This window comes from Artemia franciscana, chromosome 9, assembly GCF_032884065.1.
Source record: "Artemia franciscana chromosome 9, ASM3288406v1, whole genome shotgun sequence".
Classification (NCBI taxonomy): Eukaryota; Metazoa; Arthropoda; class Branchiopoda; order Anostraca; family Artemiidae; genus Artemia; species Artemia franciscana.
In genome coordinates this window covers 44,676,809-44,694,751 of record NC_088871.1, presented here as the reverse complement: position 1 = coordinate 44,694,751, position 17,943 = coordinate 44,676,809, and the positions used below count along the sequence as shown (strand labels likewise).

The window sequence follows — 17,943 nt, the reverse complement described above, 5'->3', positions numbered from 1 at the left end:
AAAAACTATTTAAAATCATATAAGATGCTTTGGGAAAGATAAAAACATTTTTCTCTTGCTTGTAGTGTCTATAATATTTTTTTTTTTTAGAATTTGCGACGAATTTCCTTCTCCATTAGAAACAAAATTACTTCCGGATATTGAAGAGGGTTTTGTTATTAGTGTGGAAACAAAACCATTACATTCAACGATCCAAATTTATGGGAAACTAAATAGAATATCTGCACCAATTGGCCACCAAGAAGCACTACAATAAAGATTATATGCAATAAAGATCGTAAAACTGAATAAAAATTCTAGAAAAGAAAGGATCTATCAAATTAAGTGTAGTTTTATGGTACTAATTTGGTATAACAGTATGCCAGGTAAAAGGAAATAGACTAAGTAAAGTGAAAGGGTGTAATTGCTGTTACACACCCTTAATTCTTATTTAACCAAAAATAACCATTTGCAAACATTCAAAATTATATATTTTTCAAATTTGCAAATATTTGATATTAAATGTTGCGATTCCAACTAGAGCTCCACTTCCCTGATGCCCGATACCAGCTGCAAACCGAACTATCGAGTTAATGCTAAAACTCTAAGTAAAGAAAAATCTTAAGAAAATACGTTCCGTTTTTGGATTTTCGAGTTTCCAATAATGCTATGTTATACTTTATTAATATAATTTATTTTGCGTATTTCTTTTAAAAAAATATTTAGGTATTTAGCGGAATATTTATATGACAATTTTTACAAGATAAGTATTATCATACCATTGCTAGAATTTTTTTCCTGTTAACCATTATCCAGAACATAAATAATACCCTCATATCAAGTTTTAATGAATAAGTTATTTTCATGATAAGAAAAATTCCTTATTAATTTATTTGATTTATAAAAATGACGAGAGAAGCAGCTTTACTTGGAACTAAAAATAAAAACTATGCTGACATAAAAGCTACTCTGTAAAACAAATTTTTAATAAGAAAGAACAATGGTTTATGATAGGCCATTGCCTATCATATATATTCTATATATATATATATATATATATATATATATATATATATATATATATATATATATATATATATATATATATATATATATATATATATATATATATATATATATATATATATATATATATATATATATATATATATATATATATATATATATATATATATATATATATATATATATATATATATATATATATATATATATATATATATATATATATATATATATATATATATATATATATATATATATATATATATATATATATATATATATATATATATATATATATATATATATATATATATATATATATATATATATATATATATATATCATACACATGGTAGGCCATTCGCTAGCTCAGCATTGAAGCTAGCGAACACAAGGAGATTTGTTTTCATAGCTTGTTTACTAAATTTCAGGGAACTCTTGGAACGTTCTATCTAACCAGAAGAAGAGCTGTTTGGATTGCACTCTGCAACTCCGTGTATAACGCATCTATCCCCTATATGCATGTGCAACGGGTAAGACAATGCCATTGGATGATCTCCCCCATTCTTAGTGTTTTTTTCTTAGAATTCTTTCTTATAACTTTTCATTTTAGAATTGTATTGTGCAGGTACAATTAGGGACTTAAAAGCTGGCTATATTAGGCACTGAGATTTACTCTAGCATTATTTAAAGGATTAATTGGATATGCTTAAAATATATTGGAAGAACTGTTTAATGCACATAAGCTGACCTAAAAAAACTTGAATTTGTTTGGATGTTCTCATGAGAGCCAGCTTTTACTTAAAGATAAGTTTTGGCTCTGTTTATCTATCTATCGTTTACCTTTCAGCAGGTTCATTGTGACTATTGCCTTGGGCCTGTACCACTTAAATGAAGTATATCTGATCGATCCTTGGTTTAATTTATTTGTATATGGCTAAATTTAAGCAGTTTGAATTGGTTTTAGAAAATTTATGGGGATACCAACTATGGCCTGCTAGGATCCTAAAAGCTAGTACTGATGCTAAAGGAGGCACTAGCTACTTGTTGTTTTGCTATGGATCGCATTCTGAACACCGAGTCATTGAAGCTAGCTGAGGATATTTCAAGGATCATTCTGATTAAGCCGCAAATAAAACTAAAGCGTTTCAAAAAAGCGTTTGAGGAAGTCAAAACGTCACCAGAAATCCATAAAATTATTTCCAAAAGTTTCGCTGTTCTTAATGCGACTCAAGCCCAAAAGCAATCACCAGCATCTGGACCATTAGAAAAACTAGCTGCAACAGATTTGGACCTTGTGGAAACTAAGCAAAGGATTGAAGGCGAAATTAGCCGTAAGATAGCTGAAAAATTAAAAGACAACGGAAGCGTCTGTGGACAGGATAGTCAAACAATAACAATTGAAATTCTTGATGCTATAATGCTATAATATAATCCAAAGTTTCAAGGTATCCAACAGTCATTTAAACGTCTTAGGACTGAAATTGAAAATACGGAAGAGCGAATCGAAAGACTTGAGCTAAAGGTGGATAGATACGACCTGAATGCTCTGATTCACAGTCCTGTGTTCCAAGGAATAAAGCAGAAACCAGGAGCGAGTCTGAAAACTACCCTGCTTGGTGTTAAACCAAAATATGGGTGTCAATGTGAAGGAGAATGACATAGCACTTACTTACCGGTTCAAATTGAACAATACATCGCAATTACAATATAGTCCGGAAAAAGTTCCTCCGCTTTTGTCAACATTACAAGTCAAGGTTTGGCTTACAAAATATACAAGACAAAGTCAAAACTGGTGAAAACTGGTATCTACGTTTTGCAAGTTCATACAAAACGTCTTCGTGACATCATAAATCTAGCAAGGGACAAATTTGGTGTGAAAAATGTGTGGTGTTAGTTGCACATACGAATAGTAAGTCAACAATTCTCTCCTTAGGTTCCGTCCACAGTATTTCCTATCTCGTGCTATTTTTATTCGTAAATCTCTTCATGGTCAACTTCCCTCTTGTATTTCGAATTTGGTACAACCCTATATATATATATATATATATATATATATATATATATATATATATATATATATATATATATATATATATATATATATATATATATAATATATATATATTGTAATATTCATTAGTTGGCCAGTTAAATCGAGTTTAAATAAAAAAAAAGTTTTATATAACTATTTGCATTTTCTGTTTTACTCTTTGGTTATTATTTTCCCTCCGTGTCTTTTTCCCTTTTCTTGTATTATAAATCTTGATAGATATGATTGTAATGTTTTTCCCTGTGCTCACAGCCCATGGAGCCTTTTGTGACGGTTTTAGAAGAGATGCATGTATTGATTATTTGATAATAATAAAGTTGAGTTGAGTTAATAAGATAACCGCTATTTAATGAAAGAATATTTAGTATGCTACGTATTTTTATACCCACAAAAAAACCCACCTCACTTATTAAATTAAATAGTTTATATTTACTGGCAATATCAGGAAGGTGATATCTTAAATCTTGTCCTGATCTCTCATTTTTAATAAAAAGAAAAAGAAACTTAATCATTGCTCTTGATAAATGGCTATGTTTATTTTCAACCAAGAGTTTCATGTTATTGAAAAAAAAATCTCTACGCTAGATTTCTAAAAACCATATGCCTATTTTAGGGTGACAAATTTGTTGTAAATAAAGAATATCAAGAAATAAAAAAATACAATAAAAATAAAACATAAAAATGTTTTTATGGAAGAAATTCCAGTACTAATGGTTTTAAATAACACACGCTTCACTGCTCTCAAACTTCTCCCAAAAACCACAAATTCCGACTTCTCTAGGTTAGGTATAAAACCAAGATGAATCTCTTGGATTAGCATGAAACCAAGAATTGACATTAAAAGCAACAGTTTCAAGGGCCACTCGTAGGTCTTCCTCGTTGCTAGCCTTCAAACTAATTGATTTGTCATCTGCAAACAATATTGGTAATTAGTCGTCCGAAAGAATACAGTTTAGAAGGTCATTTATGTATATAATTAAATAAAAAAGACTAGTTTTTTTTAACTGAAATTAAGGAGCGACATTAAAACTTAAAACGAACAGAAATGATTCCATGTATGAAAGGGGCTATTCCCTTCTCAACGCCCCGCTCTTTATGCTAAAGTTTGATACTTTCTCTCAATTCTACTTTATTAAACAGTAAAAAACATTAGCTTAAAGAGCAGGGCGTTTAGAAGGGAACAGCCGCTTTCGTACACGGAGTAATTTTTGTTCGTTTTAAGTTTTAATGTCGCTCCTTAATTTCAGTTAAAAAACTAGCTTTTTTATTTAATTACGTTTTTGAATTAATGCATGTTTGATTTTGGCTCTCTGTACATAAATTATTAAAATAAAAATTGCATTTTAATTCTTTTTTTTGGCTAGAACGCTTTCTCTTAGTTTTGATCAGACGATTTTGAGAAATAAGGGGTGGGGGAGGAACCATAGTTGCCCTCCAAGTTTTTGGTTACTTAAAAAGGCAACTAAAACTTTTAATTTTTAACGATCGTTTTTATTAGTAAAAAAAAAAAATACGTAATTTAAAAATTAACTGATGTAACCAACTTCTATATTCTTATATTTTTATCATGTATATGAGGGGGTTTGTCCCCTCGTTAATACCTCGCTCTTTACACTAAACCTTAAGTTTCGTCCCCTTAAGAATGACCCCTGAATCAGAAAGGCTGTAGAATAAATAGTTGAAATTACTAAAAATACTTTAGAATAAACAGCGAGGTATTTAGGATTAGAAAAGCCCCTCACATGCCTAATAGTCTCGTTTTAAGTTTTAAATGTTCGTTTTAAGTTTTAATGCTGCTCCTTACTTTCGGTTGAAAAAACTTTGCTAGATGAAAAAAAAAATGCTAGAAAATCCTGCACCCCTTTCATTGAATTTCTCTTCCCCCCAAGGAAAGATCCTACCACATGGTTCCCTTCAGCACCCCCCCCCCAAACCAAAAAAATCCCCCTGAAAACGTCTGTACACTTCCCAATAACCATTACTGTATGCAAGCACTGGTCAAAATTCGTAACTTGCAGCCCCTCCCCCGGGGACTCTGGGGGAGTAAGTCATCCCCAAAGATGTAGTTATTATGGTTTTCGACTATGCTGAACAAAATGGCTATCTCAAAATTTTAATCTGTTGACTTTGAAAAATAATTAGCGTGGGAGGGGACCTAGGTGCCCTCTATTTTTTTTTAATACGAAGTTCCGCATAATTGTAGATAGGAGCTTGAAACTTTGGCAAAAGAGCTCTCTGATACGCTGAACGCGATGGTGTGACTTTTGTTAAGATTCTATGACTTTCAGGGGGTGTTTCCCCCTATTTTCCAAAATATGGCAAATTTTCTCAGGGTCGTAACTTTTGATGACAAAGACTAAATTTGATGAAACTTATATATCTAAAATCAGCATGAAAATCTTATTCTTTTGGTGCATCTTTTAGTATCAAAATTTCGTTTTTTAGAGTTTCGTTTACTATTGAGCCGGGTCTCTCCTTACTACAGTTCGTTACCACGAACTGTTTGAAAAAAGGTAGCGGCCCCAATACAGACCCTTGTGAAACCCCTATATGTTCTAAAGGGAAAATATGAAATGATTTTTCAGCAACTTGGACGTAAAATAATGGATGTAAAATAATATTTTGCACGGTGAAACTTTCAAATGGTTTGTGGTAACGACTGGATCCAATAGTAATCGTCAAAATAATTGGCTTTTTATGTTGATTCAAAATATATAAAAAGTATTAAGTTTAATATTGTCCATTAAAACGTACAAGCCTGAGAAAATTTACTTGCTGTTGGGAAAAGAGGGGAAACACCCTCTAAAAATCAAGCGATTTTAATCAAAATCGCGCCATGAGACTCAGCATAATTGACAACCCTACTTTGGAGGGTTTAAGCTCCTATCTACAAAAGTGTGGAATTTTGTACTTTTTTGTCAGAAGAAAGATCATGGAACTGCGTTTAATTTTTTTTTGTTCCCCATAGGTGGCCGTATCGAGCCATATCGAGCCAATGGCCCTAGAAGATCGGCAGAGGTCTCATTTGAACGTAAATAAAAAGTTTTAGTAGCCTTTTTAAATGACCATAAATATTCGAGGGCAGATAAACCCCCCCCCCCATGCCTGTTTTCCCTAAGGACGTTTGATTAAAATTTTTGGATAGCTATATGATTCAACATAGTTGAAAGGTCCAACAACTATGCCTTTGGGGCTGACTTGACACCCGCCACCATAGCCCGTGGGGAAAGGGGTGTAAATTACGAAATTGGTCAATTGTTTACACATAGTGTTTGTTTTTGGGAAATATAGGAATTTTTAGAGGAGGAATTTTTGCGGCTGGTGTGATTTTCTACAGGGAGAATTTTCTATGGGGAGCAAAGTTTCAAAGAGAAGTTTCCAGCGGATATTTTACAGTCAAAGTCCTCAAAAGATCTAATAGCTATGCATCCGAGGATGCAATGATCCCAAGAGCCCCTGGGGAAGGGGTTGTAAAGTCTGCAATTCGCTCAAGGTTTATATACATAATATATCATTGGAAAACAGAAGAACGTTTGGCGCTTAGTGTGTTAGAAAAAAGTAGGGAGAAAGCTAAGGGAGTTAAGGTGAAGCTTTGGGAATGTTGAGGGGGATGTCCCGGCTGTCCTACAGGTATGTCTGCCATATACCAGGATCGGCTAATAGTCCTCAGTTGAAACTTTCAGGGATGTTAAACTAAATCAAGATATACTATTTGCATCCAGCTTACTAAAATGGTGTGCAATATTTCAGGTACAATTAAGGGTCTTCAGTTTAACCTTTCATAGAATGTTGAGGGCGACGTTGAATTTATTCAAAAACACTATGTGCACCACTGTTGTCAAAAGCGCGTAGTTGCAATGTCTCAGGAACGGCAAATGGCATTTGTTGAAACTTTCAGAGAATGCTGAGGAGGATGTTGAAATAAATAAAAAGACAACGATTAAATCAAGGTGGCTATTCCATCTTCAGTCCTGTATGATATTGAATAAGAAAAACAAGTTTTTTTTTTTAACTGCAAGTAAGGAGCGACATCAAAACTTAAAACGAACAGAAATTGTTCCGTGTATGAAAGGTGTTTTCGCACCCTCAACACCTCGCTCTTTACGCTAAAGCTTAACTCTTTGTCACAACTCTACTTTTTCAAACGATAAAAAACTTTAGCGTAAAGACCGAGGCGTTGAAAAGGGGACAATCCCTTTCATATACGGAACAATTTTAGTTCGTTTTAAGTTTTAATGTCCCTCGTTACTTGCAGTCAAAAAAACTTGTTTTTCTTATTTAATTTCTGGGCGTTTTTGAATTAATCAATGTTTTGATTTTGGCTCACCGCGAATGAATAATTAAAACGAAAGTTGCATTTTAATTTTTTTACTAAAGAGCTTTCTCATAATTTTGATCTGAAGAATTTGATAAAACAAAGGGGTGGAGGAGGAGGTATATTTTCCCTCCAATTGTTGGTTAATTAAAAATGCAACTATAATTTTTATTTTTTTACGAACGTTTTTGTTAGTAATAAATATATGTAACTTAAGAATTAACTTACGTAATGAACTTCTATATTCTTGTATTTTTTTACGTATAGGAGGGGGTTCGCCACCTCATCAATACCTCGCTCTTTATACTAGAGCTTCAATTTTGTCCCACGGTGTGATTTTCGTTAAGATTCTATGACTTTCAGGGGGTGTTTCTCCTTTTTTCTAAAATAAGGCAAATTTTCTCAGGCTCGTAACTTTTGATGGGTAAGCCTAAATTTGATGAAACTTATATATTTGAAATCAGCACTAAAATGTGATTCTTTTGATGTAACTATTGGTATAATATATAATTTCGTTTTTTAGAGTTTAAGTTACTATTGAGCCGGGTCGCTCATTACTGCAGTTCGTTACCACGAACTATTTGATCTCGAACATTCTCCCAGGAGGATTGTTTTGAGTGTATTATCGGGAACTTACTGTATTATTTGTTACTCAATTAAAATCAAACAGTTCGTGGTCTACAAAAATGTGGAATTTTGTATTTTTTTGCCAGAGGACAAATCACGGATGCGTGTTTTATTTTTTTTTCTTTCTATTTCCCATATCGACCCAGATCGTGATCGTATCAAACCCAGTGGTCCTAGAATATTGCAAGATAGCCAGTTTGTTCAGCATAGTCGAAAAACCTTATAACTATGTCTTTGGAGATGACTTACTCCCCCACAGTCCCCGTGGGAGGGGCTGCAAGTTAAAAACTTTGACCATTGTTTGCATATAGTAATGGTTATTGGGAAGTGTACAGACGTCTTCAGGGGGATTTTCTGGTTGGGAGGAGGGGCTGGGAAGAGGGGGTTATGTGGGGGAAACTTTACATGGAGGAATTTGTCATGGGGGAAGAAGATTTCCATGAAGGGGGTGCAGCATTTTCTAGCATTATCTAAAAAAAAACAATGAAAAAATAAATATGATAAAGTTTTTTTCAACTGAAAGTAAGGAGTAGCATTAAAACTTAAAACGAACAGAAAACATTACACATATAAGGGGTTCACCTCCTCCTAATACCTCACTCTTTACGCTAAAGTATTTTTAGTAATTTCAACTATTTATTCTCCGGCCTTTGTGATTCAGGGGAAAAAATTTAAGCTTTAGTGGAAAGAGCAAGGTATTGACGAGTGGGCGAACCCTCTCATATACGTAATAAAAACATACGAATATAGAAGTTTGTTACGTAAGCTAATTCGTAAGTTAGGTATATCTTTTACTAATGTAGACTTTCGTAAAAAATTAAAGTTCTAGTTGCCTTTTTAAGTACCCAAACAATTGGAGGGCAACTGGGCCTCCTCCCCCTCCTTTTTTCTCAAAATCATTCGATCAAAACTATGGGAAAGCCATTTAGCCAAATAAATAAATATGCAAATTTCGCTTTAATTATTCATCTGCGGAGAGCCGAAATCAAAACATGGATTAAATAAAAAACATTCAGAAATTAAATAAAAAAAACAAGTTTTTTTAACTGAAGGTAAGGAGCGACATTAAAACTTAAAACGATCAGAAATTACCCCGTATGTGAAAGGGGCTGTTCCCTCTTCAACGCCCTGCTCTTTACGCTAAAGCTTTTACTGTTTCAAAAAGTAGAGTAGAGAGAAAGAGTCAAACTTATGCGTAGAGAGAGGGGCGTTGAGGAGGGAGCGGCCCCTTTCATATACGGGGTAATTTCTTCTCGTTTCAAGTTTTAATGCCGCTTCTTACTTTCAGTTAAAAAATCTTGTTTTTTGTTTAATTTTAGTTGAAAAACCGTTTCAAAACTTGATTTCACATACAGTGAAATTTATGCAATAATTACTCTGAATAAAATCAGAGCAATGGATAAAATTAAATGAAAATAAAATAAAAATAAAAATCTGAAAATGAAATTTTCAGACAAGAAACAAAACAAAAAGTGGTATTTTTGTAGATGAGGGTTTTTAATCTGTGACACTTGGCTCTTTGATATTCTGAATTTAATGGTGTAATTTTTTCCATGATCAGTCATTTAAAGGGAAGGTCCTTCTTTTTTAAGAATTAAACGCTTTTTTTCGGGAGGAGGGAGGAGGGGTTGAAACTTCTGGTGGGTAGTATCAAAATTAATTAATATTACACATTTAGAAGCTCCATTAAAAGTAATTTTTTTATGAATAATGTATAATTTTTATACATTATATAATTTTGCTCAAGAAAGAGCAAAGACCTGGCACCGGGGATAAAGTTTCTACATGCTTTCTGTCCACTACACGCAATCTTCCATATTAAATATCCTCGCACTAGGTCTTTTTCAGGATCGGTTTCTATGTATCCTCCCTCTCCCTTCCCTGTGCTTCTGTTTCCCCTCATGTCATGTGATTAAAGTTTATTATGCATTATTTATCACTTTTTCTTTATTCGAACAAAGATTTTCCCAATTAAGGCACCAATGTAAAAGGTTTATTATCTGAAGCCGCATTTAATTTGTCCTGTTAAGTAGCATAATGTTGTTTCAAGTATTCTCTGTAGCTTTAATAAACTGATGGTGTAACAAATCTCCAAAACATTTGTAACTGAGATTATTATATTTCGGATCTTTACAGGCGGAATTACGCGTATCAAAGGTTCATGGTACTATGATTGTCTTAGAAACATCCGAAATAAGTGGGTCACTTATTCTTGGCTTCAAAGTTGACTCTGAAAAAAAATTAGGAGAAATTTCCAAAGAGATAAATTTCCAGATTTCCGAGCTTGAGAGAAAGCCATTCTTTGGTTTTGAAGGAAAGAATGACAACTCGTCTCTTAACAATGAAGCTCAAATTAACGCTAGTAATGAAGAGGTATTTAATTATTTTATCCTTTTATCCAATTATTTTATCTACTTTTGTATCCTTTTAATGCAAAATTTCTAGTTTTGGGACCTATGTATTTTTATTTTGGTGAATTATAGGCCTATTTTGCTAACTTAAATTTAAAATTAAAAGTAATAGATTCTGTATAAATGTGACTGTTAAATTGCGTTTTCGAAGCAAAACGTTCCAAAGTTCATAATCCCCTTTAAGTTTAGTTCTGCTTTTGATTCGTCGACTTTCTTACACAATAGGGCTAGGGACAGTAAGATTAAATTTGCCTTATATCATTGAATAATTCGGTCTAAACTGAGGGAAATTTATAAAACCGAGTTTTTTGCCAGAAAGGAAATAAAAGTTTGTTAGAAGGTTGGTTTGTAAACGATATTTTCAACAAACAATGTACAGTGAAATCCTGATTGATACAAGAATAGTTTTTTTTATCAAACAGTTCGTGGTAACGAACTGTAGTAAGGAGCGACCCGGCTCAATAGAAACCAAAACTCTAAAAAATGGAATTTTGATACCAATAGCTACATCAAAAGAATCACATTTTAATGCTGATTTTAAATATATAAGTTTCATCAAGTTTAGTATTACGCACCAAAAGTTAAGAGCCTGAGAAAATTTGTGTGATTTTAGAGAATAGGGAGAAACCCCCCCTAAACGTTATAGAATCTTAACGAAAATTACACAATCAGATTCAGCGTATAAGAGAACCCTACTGTAGAAGTTTCAAGCTCCTATCTACAAAAATGTGGAATTTTGTATTTTTTGCCAGAAGGCAGATCACGGATGAGCGTTTATTTGTTTTTTTTTTCTTTTTCCCAGGGGTGATCGTATCGACCCAGTTGTCCTAGAATGTTGCGAGAGGGCTCATTCTAACGGAAATGAAAAGTTCTAGTGCCCTTTTTAAGTGACCAAAAAAATTGGAGGGCACCTAGGCCCCCTCCCACGCTAATTATTTTCCCAAAGTCAACGGATCAAAATTCTGAGATAGCCATTTTATTCAGCGTAGTCGAAAAACCGTATAACAATGTCTTTGGGGACGACTTACTCCTCCACAGTCCCCGTGGGAGGGGCTACTAGTTACAAACTTTAGCCAGTGCTTACATATAGTAATGGTTATTGGGAAGTGTAGAGGTGTTTTCAGGAAGATTTTTTGGTTGGGGGAGGGGTTGAAAAGAGGGGGATATACTGGGGGAACTTTCCATCGAGGAATTTGTCATGAGGGAAGAAAGTTTCCATGAAGGAAGCGCAGGATTTACTAGCATTATTAAAAAAAAAACAATGAAAAAATAAATATGAAAAAGTTTTTTTCATCTGGAAGTAAGGAGCAGCATTAAAACTTAAAACAAACAGAAATTATTACCCATAGGAGGGGCTCACCTCCTCCTAATACCTCGCTCTTTACGCTAAAGTATTTTTAGTAATGTCAACTATTTATTCTACGGCTTTTGTGATTCAGGGGTCATTCTTAATGAATTGGGCCAAAATTTAAGATTTAGTGTAAAGAGAGAGGTACTGACGAGGGGGCGAACCATCTCATATGTGTAATAAAAACATGAGAATAAAAAATTCTTTACGTAAGCTAGTTTATAAGTTACGTATATCTTTTACTAATAAAAAGATTCGTAAAAAATTAAAAGTTCTAGTTGCCTTTTTTATTAACCAAAAAATTGGAAGGCAACTAGGCTTCCTCCCCCGCTCTTTTTTCTCAAAATCATTCGATCAAAATTATGAGAAAGCTATTTAGCCCAAAAAAAAAAAAAAAAAAAAAAATTTCGTTTAAATTATTTCTCTGCGGAGAGCCAAAATCATAACATGCATTGATTCAAAAACGTTCAGAAATTAAATTAAAAAAAACAAGTTTTTTCAACTGAAAGTAAGGAGCGACATTAAAACTTAAAACGAACAGAAATTGCTTCGTATATGAAAGGGGCTGCTTCCTCATCAACGGCCCGCTCTTTACGCTAAAGTTTTTTACTGTTTTAAAAAGAAGAGTTGAGAGAAAGAGTCAAACTTTAGCGTAAAGAGCGGGGCGCTGATGAGGAAGCAGCCCCTTTCAAATACGAAGTAATTTCTGTTCGTTTTAAGTTTTAATGTCGCTCCTTACTTTCAGTTGAAAAAACTTGTTTTTTTTTTTATTTAATCTTTAAATGAGTCCAGATCTTTTGAAAGCCCAATAAAGCTGCTATGAAACATTAGATTTCGCTTTCAAAGTTGCATTAGATTTATTCATCCTGAATCTATTTATTTAGATTAAATTTTAATTTAGAATACAGATCAAAATAAACATGCAGATATGGGAACTAAGGGAGGAAGTGGCTTTTAGGTCATATAATCTTCGGGAAAGTCTGCATATTATCGTTATTTATTTATATTTCCTTATAAAATAGGCAGCCTAAGTAAAGAGCGATGCGGGCACAATGAAATATTCATTTATTTATTATTTTTAGACCAGGGCGTTTCGTGTAGAGGGAGTTGTAGAAACTTCAGAATGACCTCTTTTGATTGGAAATCATGCCCTTTATAATATTTGAAGTGATTGGAGGGCAACCAGCCCCTCATGCCAATCATTTTCCCAAACAAATACAGTCAAAGGTTTTAAATATAATTTTTTTTTTTAGTTTAGTTGAAAGGTCCAGTAATTACGTCTTTGAAGATTACAACCCCCCCCTCCACACTGGGCTAGGGTTGTAGTTATGAACCGGGGGTACATAAGGTTTTTGCGGAAAAGTAGGTCGCATGAACTTTGGAGGGGATCATTATATTGAAAATTAAAATTTGTAGTGTCTTTTTTAATAGTTGAAAGTGATTGGAGGGCAACCATCCCATCCCCCCTAAGCCCATCATTCTCCCAAGAACATCGAATCAATATTTTGATATAGCCATTTTGCTAAGCATGCTTGGAAGGTCCAGTAACTATTTCTTTGGGGATGACCCCCCAGGCACTCAGGACAAGGGCATAAGTTATAATGGATGACCATTGCTAACATTTAGGGTTTTTATTGAATGGGTGATCCTATAAACTTAGGATGTGGCTCATTAAATCGGAATTCGGAATCTTTGGAATTAAATCGGAATCTTTGTTAAGATTCAAAAGTGATAAGAGGGTAACTAGCCCCCTCCCACATCAAATTTTTCCCAAATGCATCTGAGTGAAATTTTGAGACAGCCATTTTGTTGAAAATAGTCCAAAGATCATATAAAATGGCTTTTGGGGTAGAACTATCCCTTCTAAGCCAAAGTGTAAGGGCTGTTAGCTATGCCTTCAAAGCAAATATAAGATTTTAATGGATTGGGTTTCCGTAAAAACCTTGGATAGGGCTCATTTGATTAGAAATTGAAAGCAATAGTGTTCTTATTAAGAGTCAGTAGTGAATTGGGGACAACCAGCCCCTCCCCTTCAACCCCTACAACCATCATTTTACAAAATAACATCCAACCAAAATTTTTGAGACGTGCATTTTCTTCAGCATTGTTGAAAGATCTTCTGATTATGCCCTTTGGGCCGTCAAACTCCCTCTGAGCCCCAAGAACAAGGGATGCAAGTTAGGCAATTCGTTCACTGCTTACACATAGTATATGTTATTCAATAAGATATGCATGTTTGACCTTCACTCTCCAAAAAGACAAAGGGGATTCAGGTGAGCCTTTCAGAAAAGGTTGAGGGCAGTGTTGAACTAAATCCAAACAAGCTATGTGTATTCGGGCTGTAAAAAATGTCTAACTCAGGAATGCCGCAGTATATTAATATGGAATTTTCAGGAAATGGTAAGAGAGATGATTAATTGACCAAAAAGGTAATATTCGTACGCTACTACTGCTATTAAAACTGCCACCAAACTATTGTTTCTACTTGTGCAACTACAGACACATTACCTTACCTTAGACCTTAGTTCCTCCTGCGCCGCCAGAGGCACCCAGGGCATCCAAAAAGAGCCGCCAGTCGTCCCTCATATGTGCTGCTGCCCAGACGTCTTCCCACTGGGGTTGGACTATCGCATTGATGTGTTTTAGGTCCCGCTGGTACGTACGACGAAGTGTATTCTTCGGCTTCCCTCTTCTTCGGGTTCCCTCTGGTTGCCACTCCAGTACAGTTCTGGGGAGTCTATCTCCCGCCATACGGATAACATGCCCCAGGTAGCGCCATCTTCGTTGGCGTATGACAACAGACACATTACTACATTTAAAACATCGAAGGGAAATTTGAACTAAATAGAAAAACACTATGTGCATGCACAATGTTAAAGGATCGTATCACTGGAATGGATTTGAATATTACGCAAGAACTTCACAGAATACTTGAAGGGTAAGATCAATTGACGAAAAGGCAATACTTGTATGCTACTATAAACACAACGACCGCTTCTACATTTACTACTGCTACTGCTATTGCTATTTCAACTACTACCTCTATTGCAACTACTTGTAAGGCTAAGAGCATTAAGATGGAAATCACAAAAGTATATGAACAGGTTATCTAAAGGATATATCAGCAATGTCGTAGCAACGGCCTATTGTATTAAGTTAAAACGATCAGGACTTGATGAGAATAATGTTCTAATCACCAAAAAGCAATGCTTTAATACTACTGCTACTGCTAGTACTAGTGATATTACTTTTACTACTTTAACGTTAATAATACGACTACAGTTACTGTAACTAATGACGTTAAAGGTATTAAGGTGGAACTTCTCGGGAGTACCTAGGGGGAGTTTCAATCAAAGTAGAAAACTACATGCTTGCGGATTTTAAAAAGTGCATACAAGCAGTATCATAGGCAGCGCCTTTCTATAATAAGCTACCAGTTTCATTTAAACTATTGGAAGAGCTAATTTGATTGGAAACTAAAAGTTCTAGCGCCTCTTTCAAAAACAGATGAAAAATGTGATGTATGGTCTATATGCAATGCAGACCACGTTGATAACTCGGTAAAGAGTTGTATCGAAAGATTTTCGTTTTTTTTGTTAAAAATATAGCCTAGTAACCCCATGTACATCATTTCCCCAAAAAAATCCAATCAAAATATTGAAATAACCGTTATGTTCAACGTAGTTGAAAGGTCTGGAAATTATGTCCTTAGGAATGACGAACCCACCACAGCCCTCAGGACGAGGGCTGTAAGTTATACCTTTGAGTCATATAAGACCAGCACTTCTCTTAACAGCATCTGGAAGCTTCACCTGAAAATCCTCAGAGCCTCATTTTCTAGAGCTTTCAACTGCGCTGAAAAAGTGGTTATCTCAAATTCTCATTTGATTTGATTAGGGAATTAATGGGCGTGGAAGGGGAACTAGTTGCCCTCCAATCACTTTTGACTCTGACACTAGAACTATTAATCTCCAATCGAATGAGATCCTTCAAAAGTGTCTATGACAAATTCTTCTATAAAAAGTGCTTTGATAAAAAGATAGAAAAAATAAATAAATAATGCTTTGTACCCATATCGCTCTTTACTTAGGCAGCGCTATTTTGCTGCCTATGATATTATCTCCGGATTCTTTGCAAATTGGGAGATTATCAGTCAAACAATAGATTAAACATTCCTCCATAGTACAGTATTTTCCTCCCGTTTGTTATTTAAACTCTCCTTGTTATTTAAGATATGGAGAAAAAACGTTAAGACTGTAGAAAAGGTCAGCACTTATCAACTAGGTGTAACGATGGAGCAAATTAAAGTTCTAGCCGATACTGTTTAAAATCTTCATCCTTAATAATGAAATTATCTTTCCCGGTAAATTACCAAATTGTTGGAAGCTAGGTTTTACTCCCATTTTCCCCAAAATATGGGAAAGCTTTTTAGCTGAGTGTTTAAACGCAAAGAGATCCCAAATATTGACCTCTGGCAATTTGGGAACTTACATTCTACATCAAACATCCAGTTTCTCATCTACTTTATGTTCTGTTTGATATAAAATCCGAATATCTTTATAACTTGTAATCTTATAGCAGTACGCTGGTAAAAAAAAAGAACTTTTTTTTTATTTAATTAACCACAATACGCCAACTAAAAGAAGAGCTCTGAGTGGTCGTGTAAACTCCGGGGTTTTCATAATAGGATCTTTTTATATTTTGGACAAAATGATTATCTCAAAATTCGATCGGTCACATCTGGGGAAAGAGGACTGGGGGGGGGGGGGAGCTAGTTGTCACTGGATCCCTTAGACACTCAAAAACGGAACCAGCACTTTCAATTTCTATTCATTTGAGTCCCCTCCGAAGTTTATATCTTCCATACAAACCTTATATGCCCGGCGGCATAAGCTAAAACCCTACCTATGGGCTGTAGTGGGGTTTGTGATGGCCCAAAGGTTCTATTATCTGATCCGTGGACTATTTCAAACAAAATGGCTATATAAAAATTTTTCAATGAATGCATTTGGGGAAAAGAGGGTGCTTGTGAGAGTGGGGGGAGAGAGGCCTTGATTCCCTTTGACCACTTTTGACACTTAAAAAGGTAACCAGAACTTTCAAGTACCAATCAAATGAGCCACCTCTGAAGTTCTTACGACCACCCTTTACATAAAAACCTTATAAGCCCCCAGAGAATAACTTACAATACTTGCCTCCAACTTGTGAGGGGTTGTGTTGACCCGGATTTTTTTTTTTATTTGATCTTTAAACTATTTTGGATAAAAAAAGCTATCTAAAAATTTTGATTAGATGCATTTGGGGAAAAAAGCGTGTGTGCGTGTGGGGTGGGGTAGATGCCCTCTCTTCACTGTTGAGCCTTAAAAAGCTAACTATAGCTTCCGATTTCTAATCAATTCAGCCCCCTCCTAAGTTTATATCTTCATCCTTTCCATATGAAGTGGCTCTAGGGGAAAAAAATAAAGATAAAATATTGCATCCTTTTAACCTTAGGGTTGGTGGGGGGAGACTTGTTGCCATCGGATCATTTTTTAACTTTAACAAGGGAACTAGAATTTTCAATTTATAATCATATAAGTTCCCACTGAAGCTTAAGCTTATTTAATCACTTCTTCCACGAAAACCTTAGATACCCCTGGGGCACAAGTTACAGCCCTTTCCCCTGGCCTCTGGTGGGGTTATGTTGACCCCAGAGTTTTTGTCATCTAATCTTTGGACTATTTCAAACAAAATGGCTATCTTAGAATTTTGATCGGATGCATTTAAGGAAAAGAGGGTTGAAGGGGGAAGGGAGGATAGATACCCACTGATCACTTTTGATGACTCTTATAAAAGGTAGTAATTTTTGTTATTCGATGTTTAAACTATTTTGGACGTTACGGCTATTACAAAATTTTGATTGGATGCATTTGGGGGAAAAGGGCCTTAGGAGGGGGGGGTCAGGGCTAGTGGCCGTCAGATCAAGTTTGACTCTTAAAAAGGGAACTAGAAATCAAACAGTTTGTGGTAACGAACTGGTAAGGAGCGACCCGGCTCAATAGTAACCAAAACTCTAAAAAATGGAATTTTGGTACCAATAGCTACATCAAAAGAATCGCATTTTAATGCTGATTTTAAATATAAGAAATACAGATTTAAATACAAGATTTCAGTATGAAACTCATATTGAAACAAAATCCACGTA

The 17,943-nt window shown here is 34.6% G+C and overlaps 1 protein-coding gene across 2 annotated transcripts in view; it reads left to right on the top strand.

Annotated features, from left to right (window-relative positions):
• Positions 1–17,943, top strand: part of LOC136031462 (Bardet-Biedl syndrome 5 protein-like) — a 73,904-nt gene that overhangs the window by 54,412 nt on the left and 1,549 nt on the right. The window contains exons 6-7 of one of the 2 annotated variants that reach the window (XM_065711078.1): positions 1,437–1,538; positions 10,137–10,373. In XM_065711078.1, the coding sequence (XP_065567150.1) occupies positions 1,437–1,538; positions 10,137–10,373 (339 nt within the window). The remainder of the gene's footprint in view (positions 1–1,436; positions 1,539–10,136; positions 10,374–17,943) is intronic. The other variant, XM_065711079.1, reaches the window with a different exon arrangement.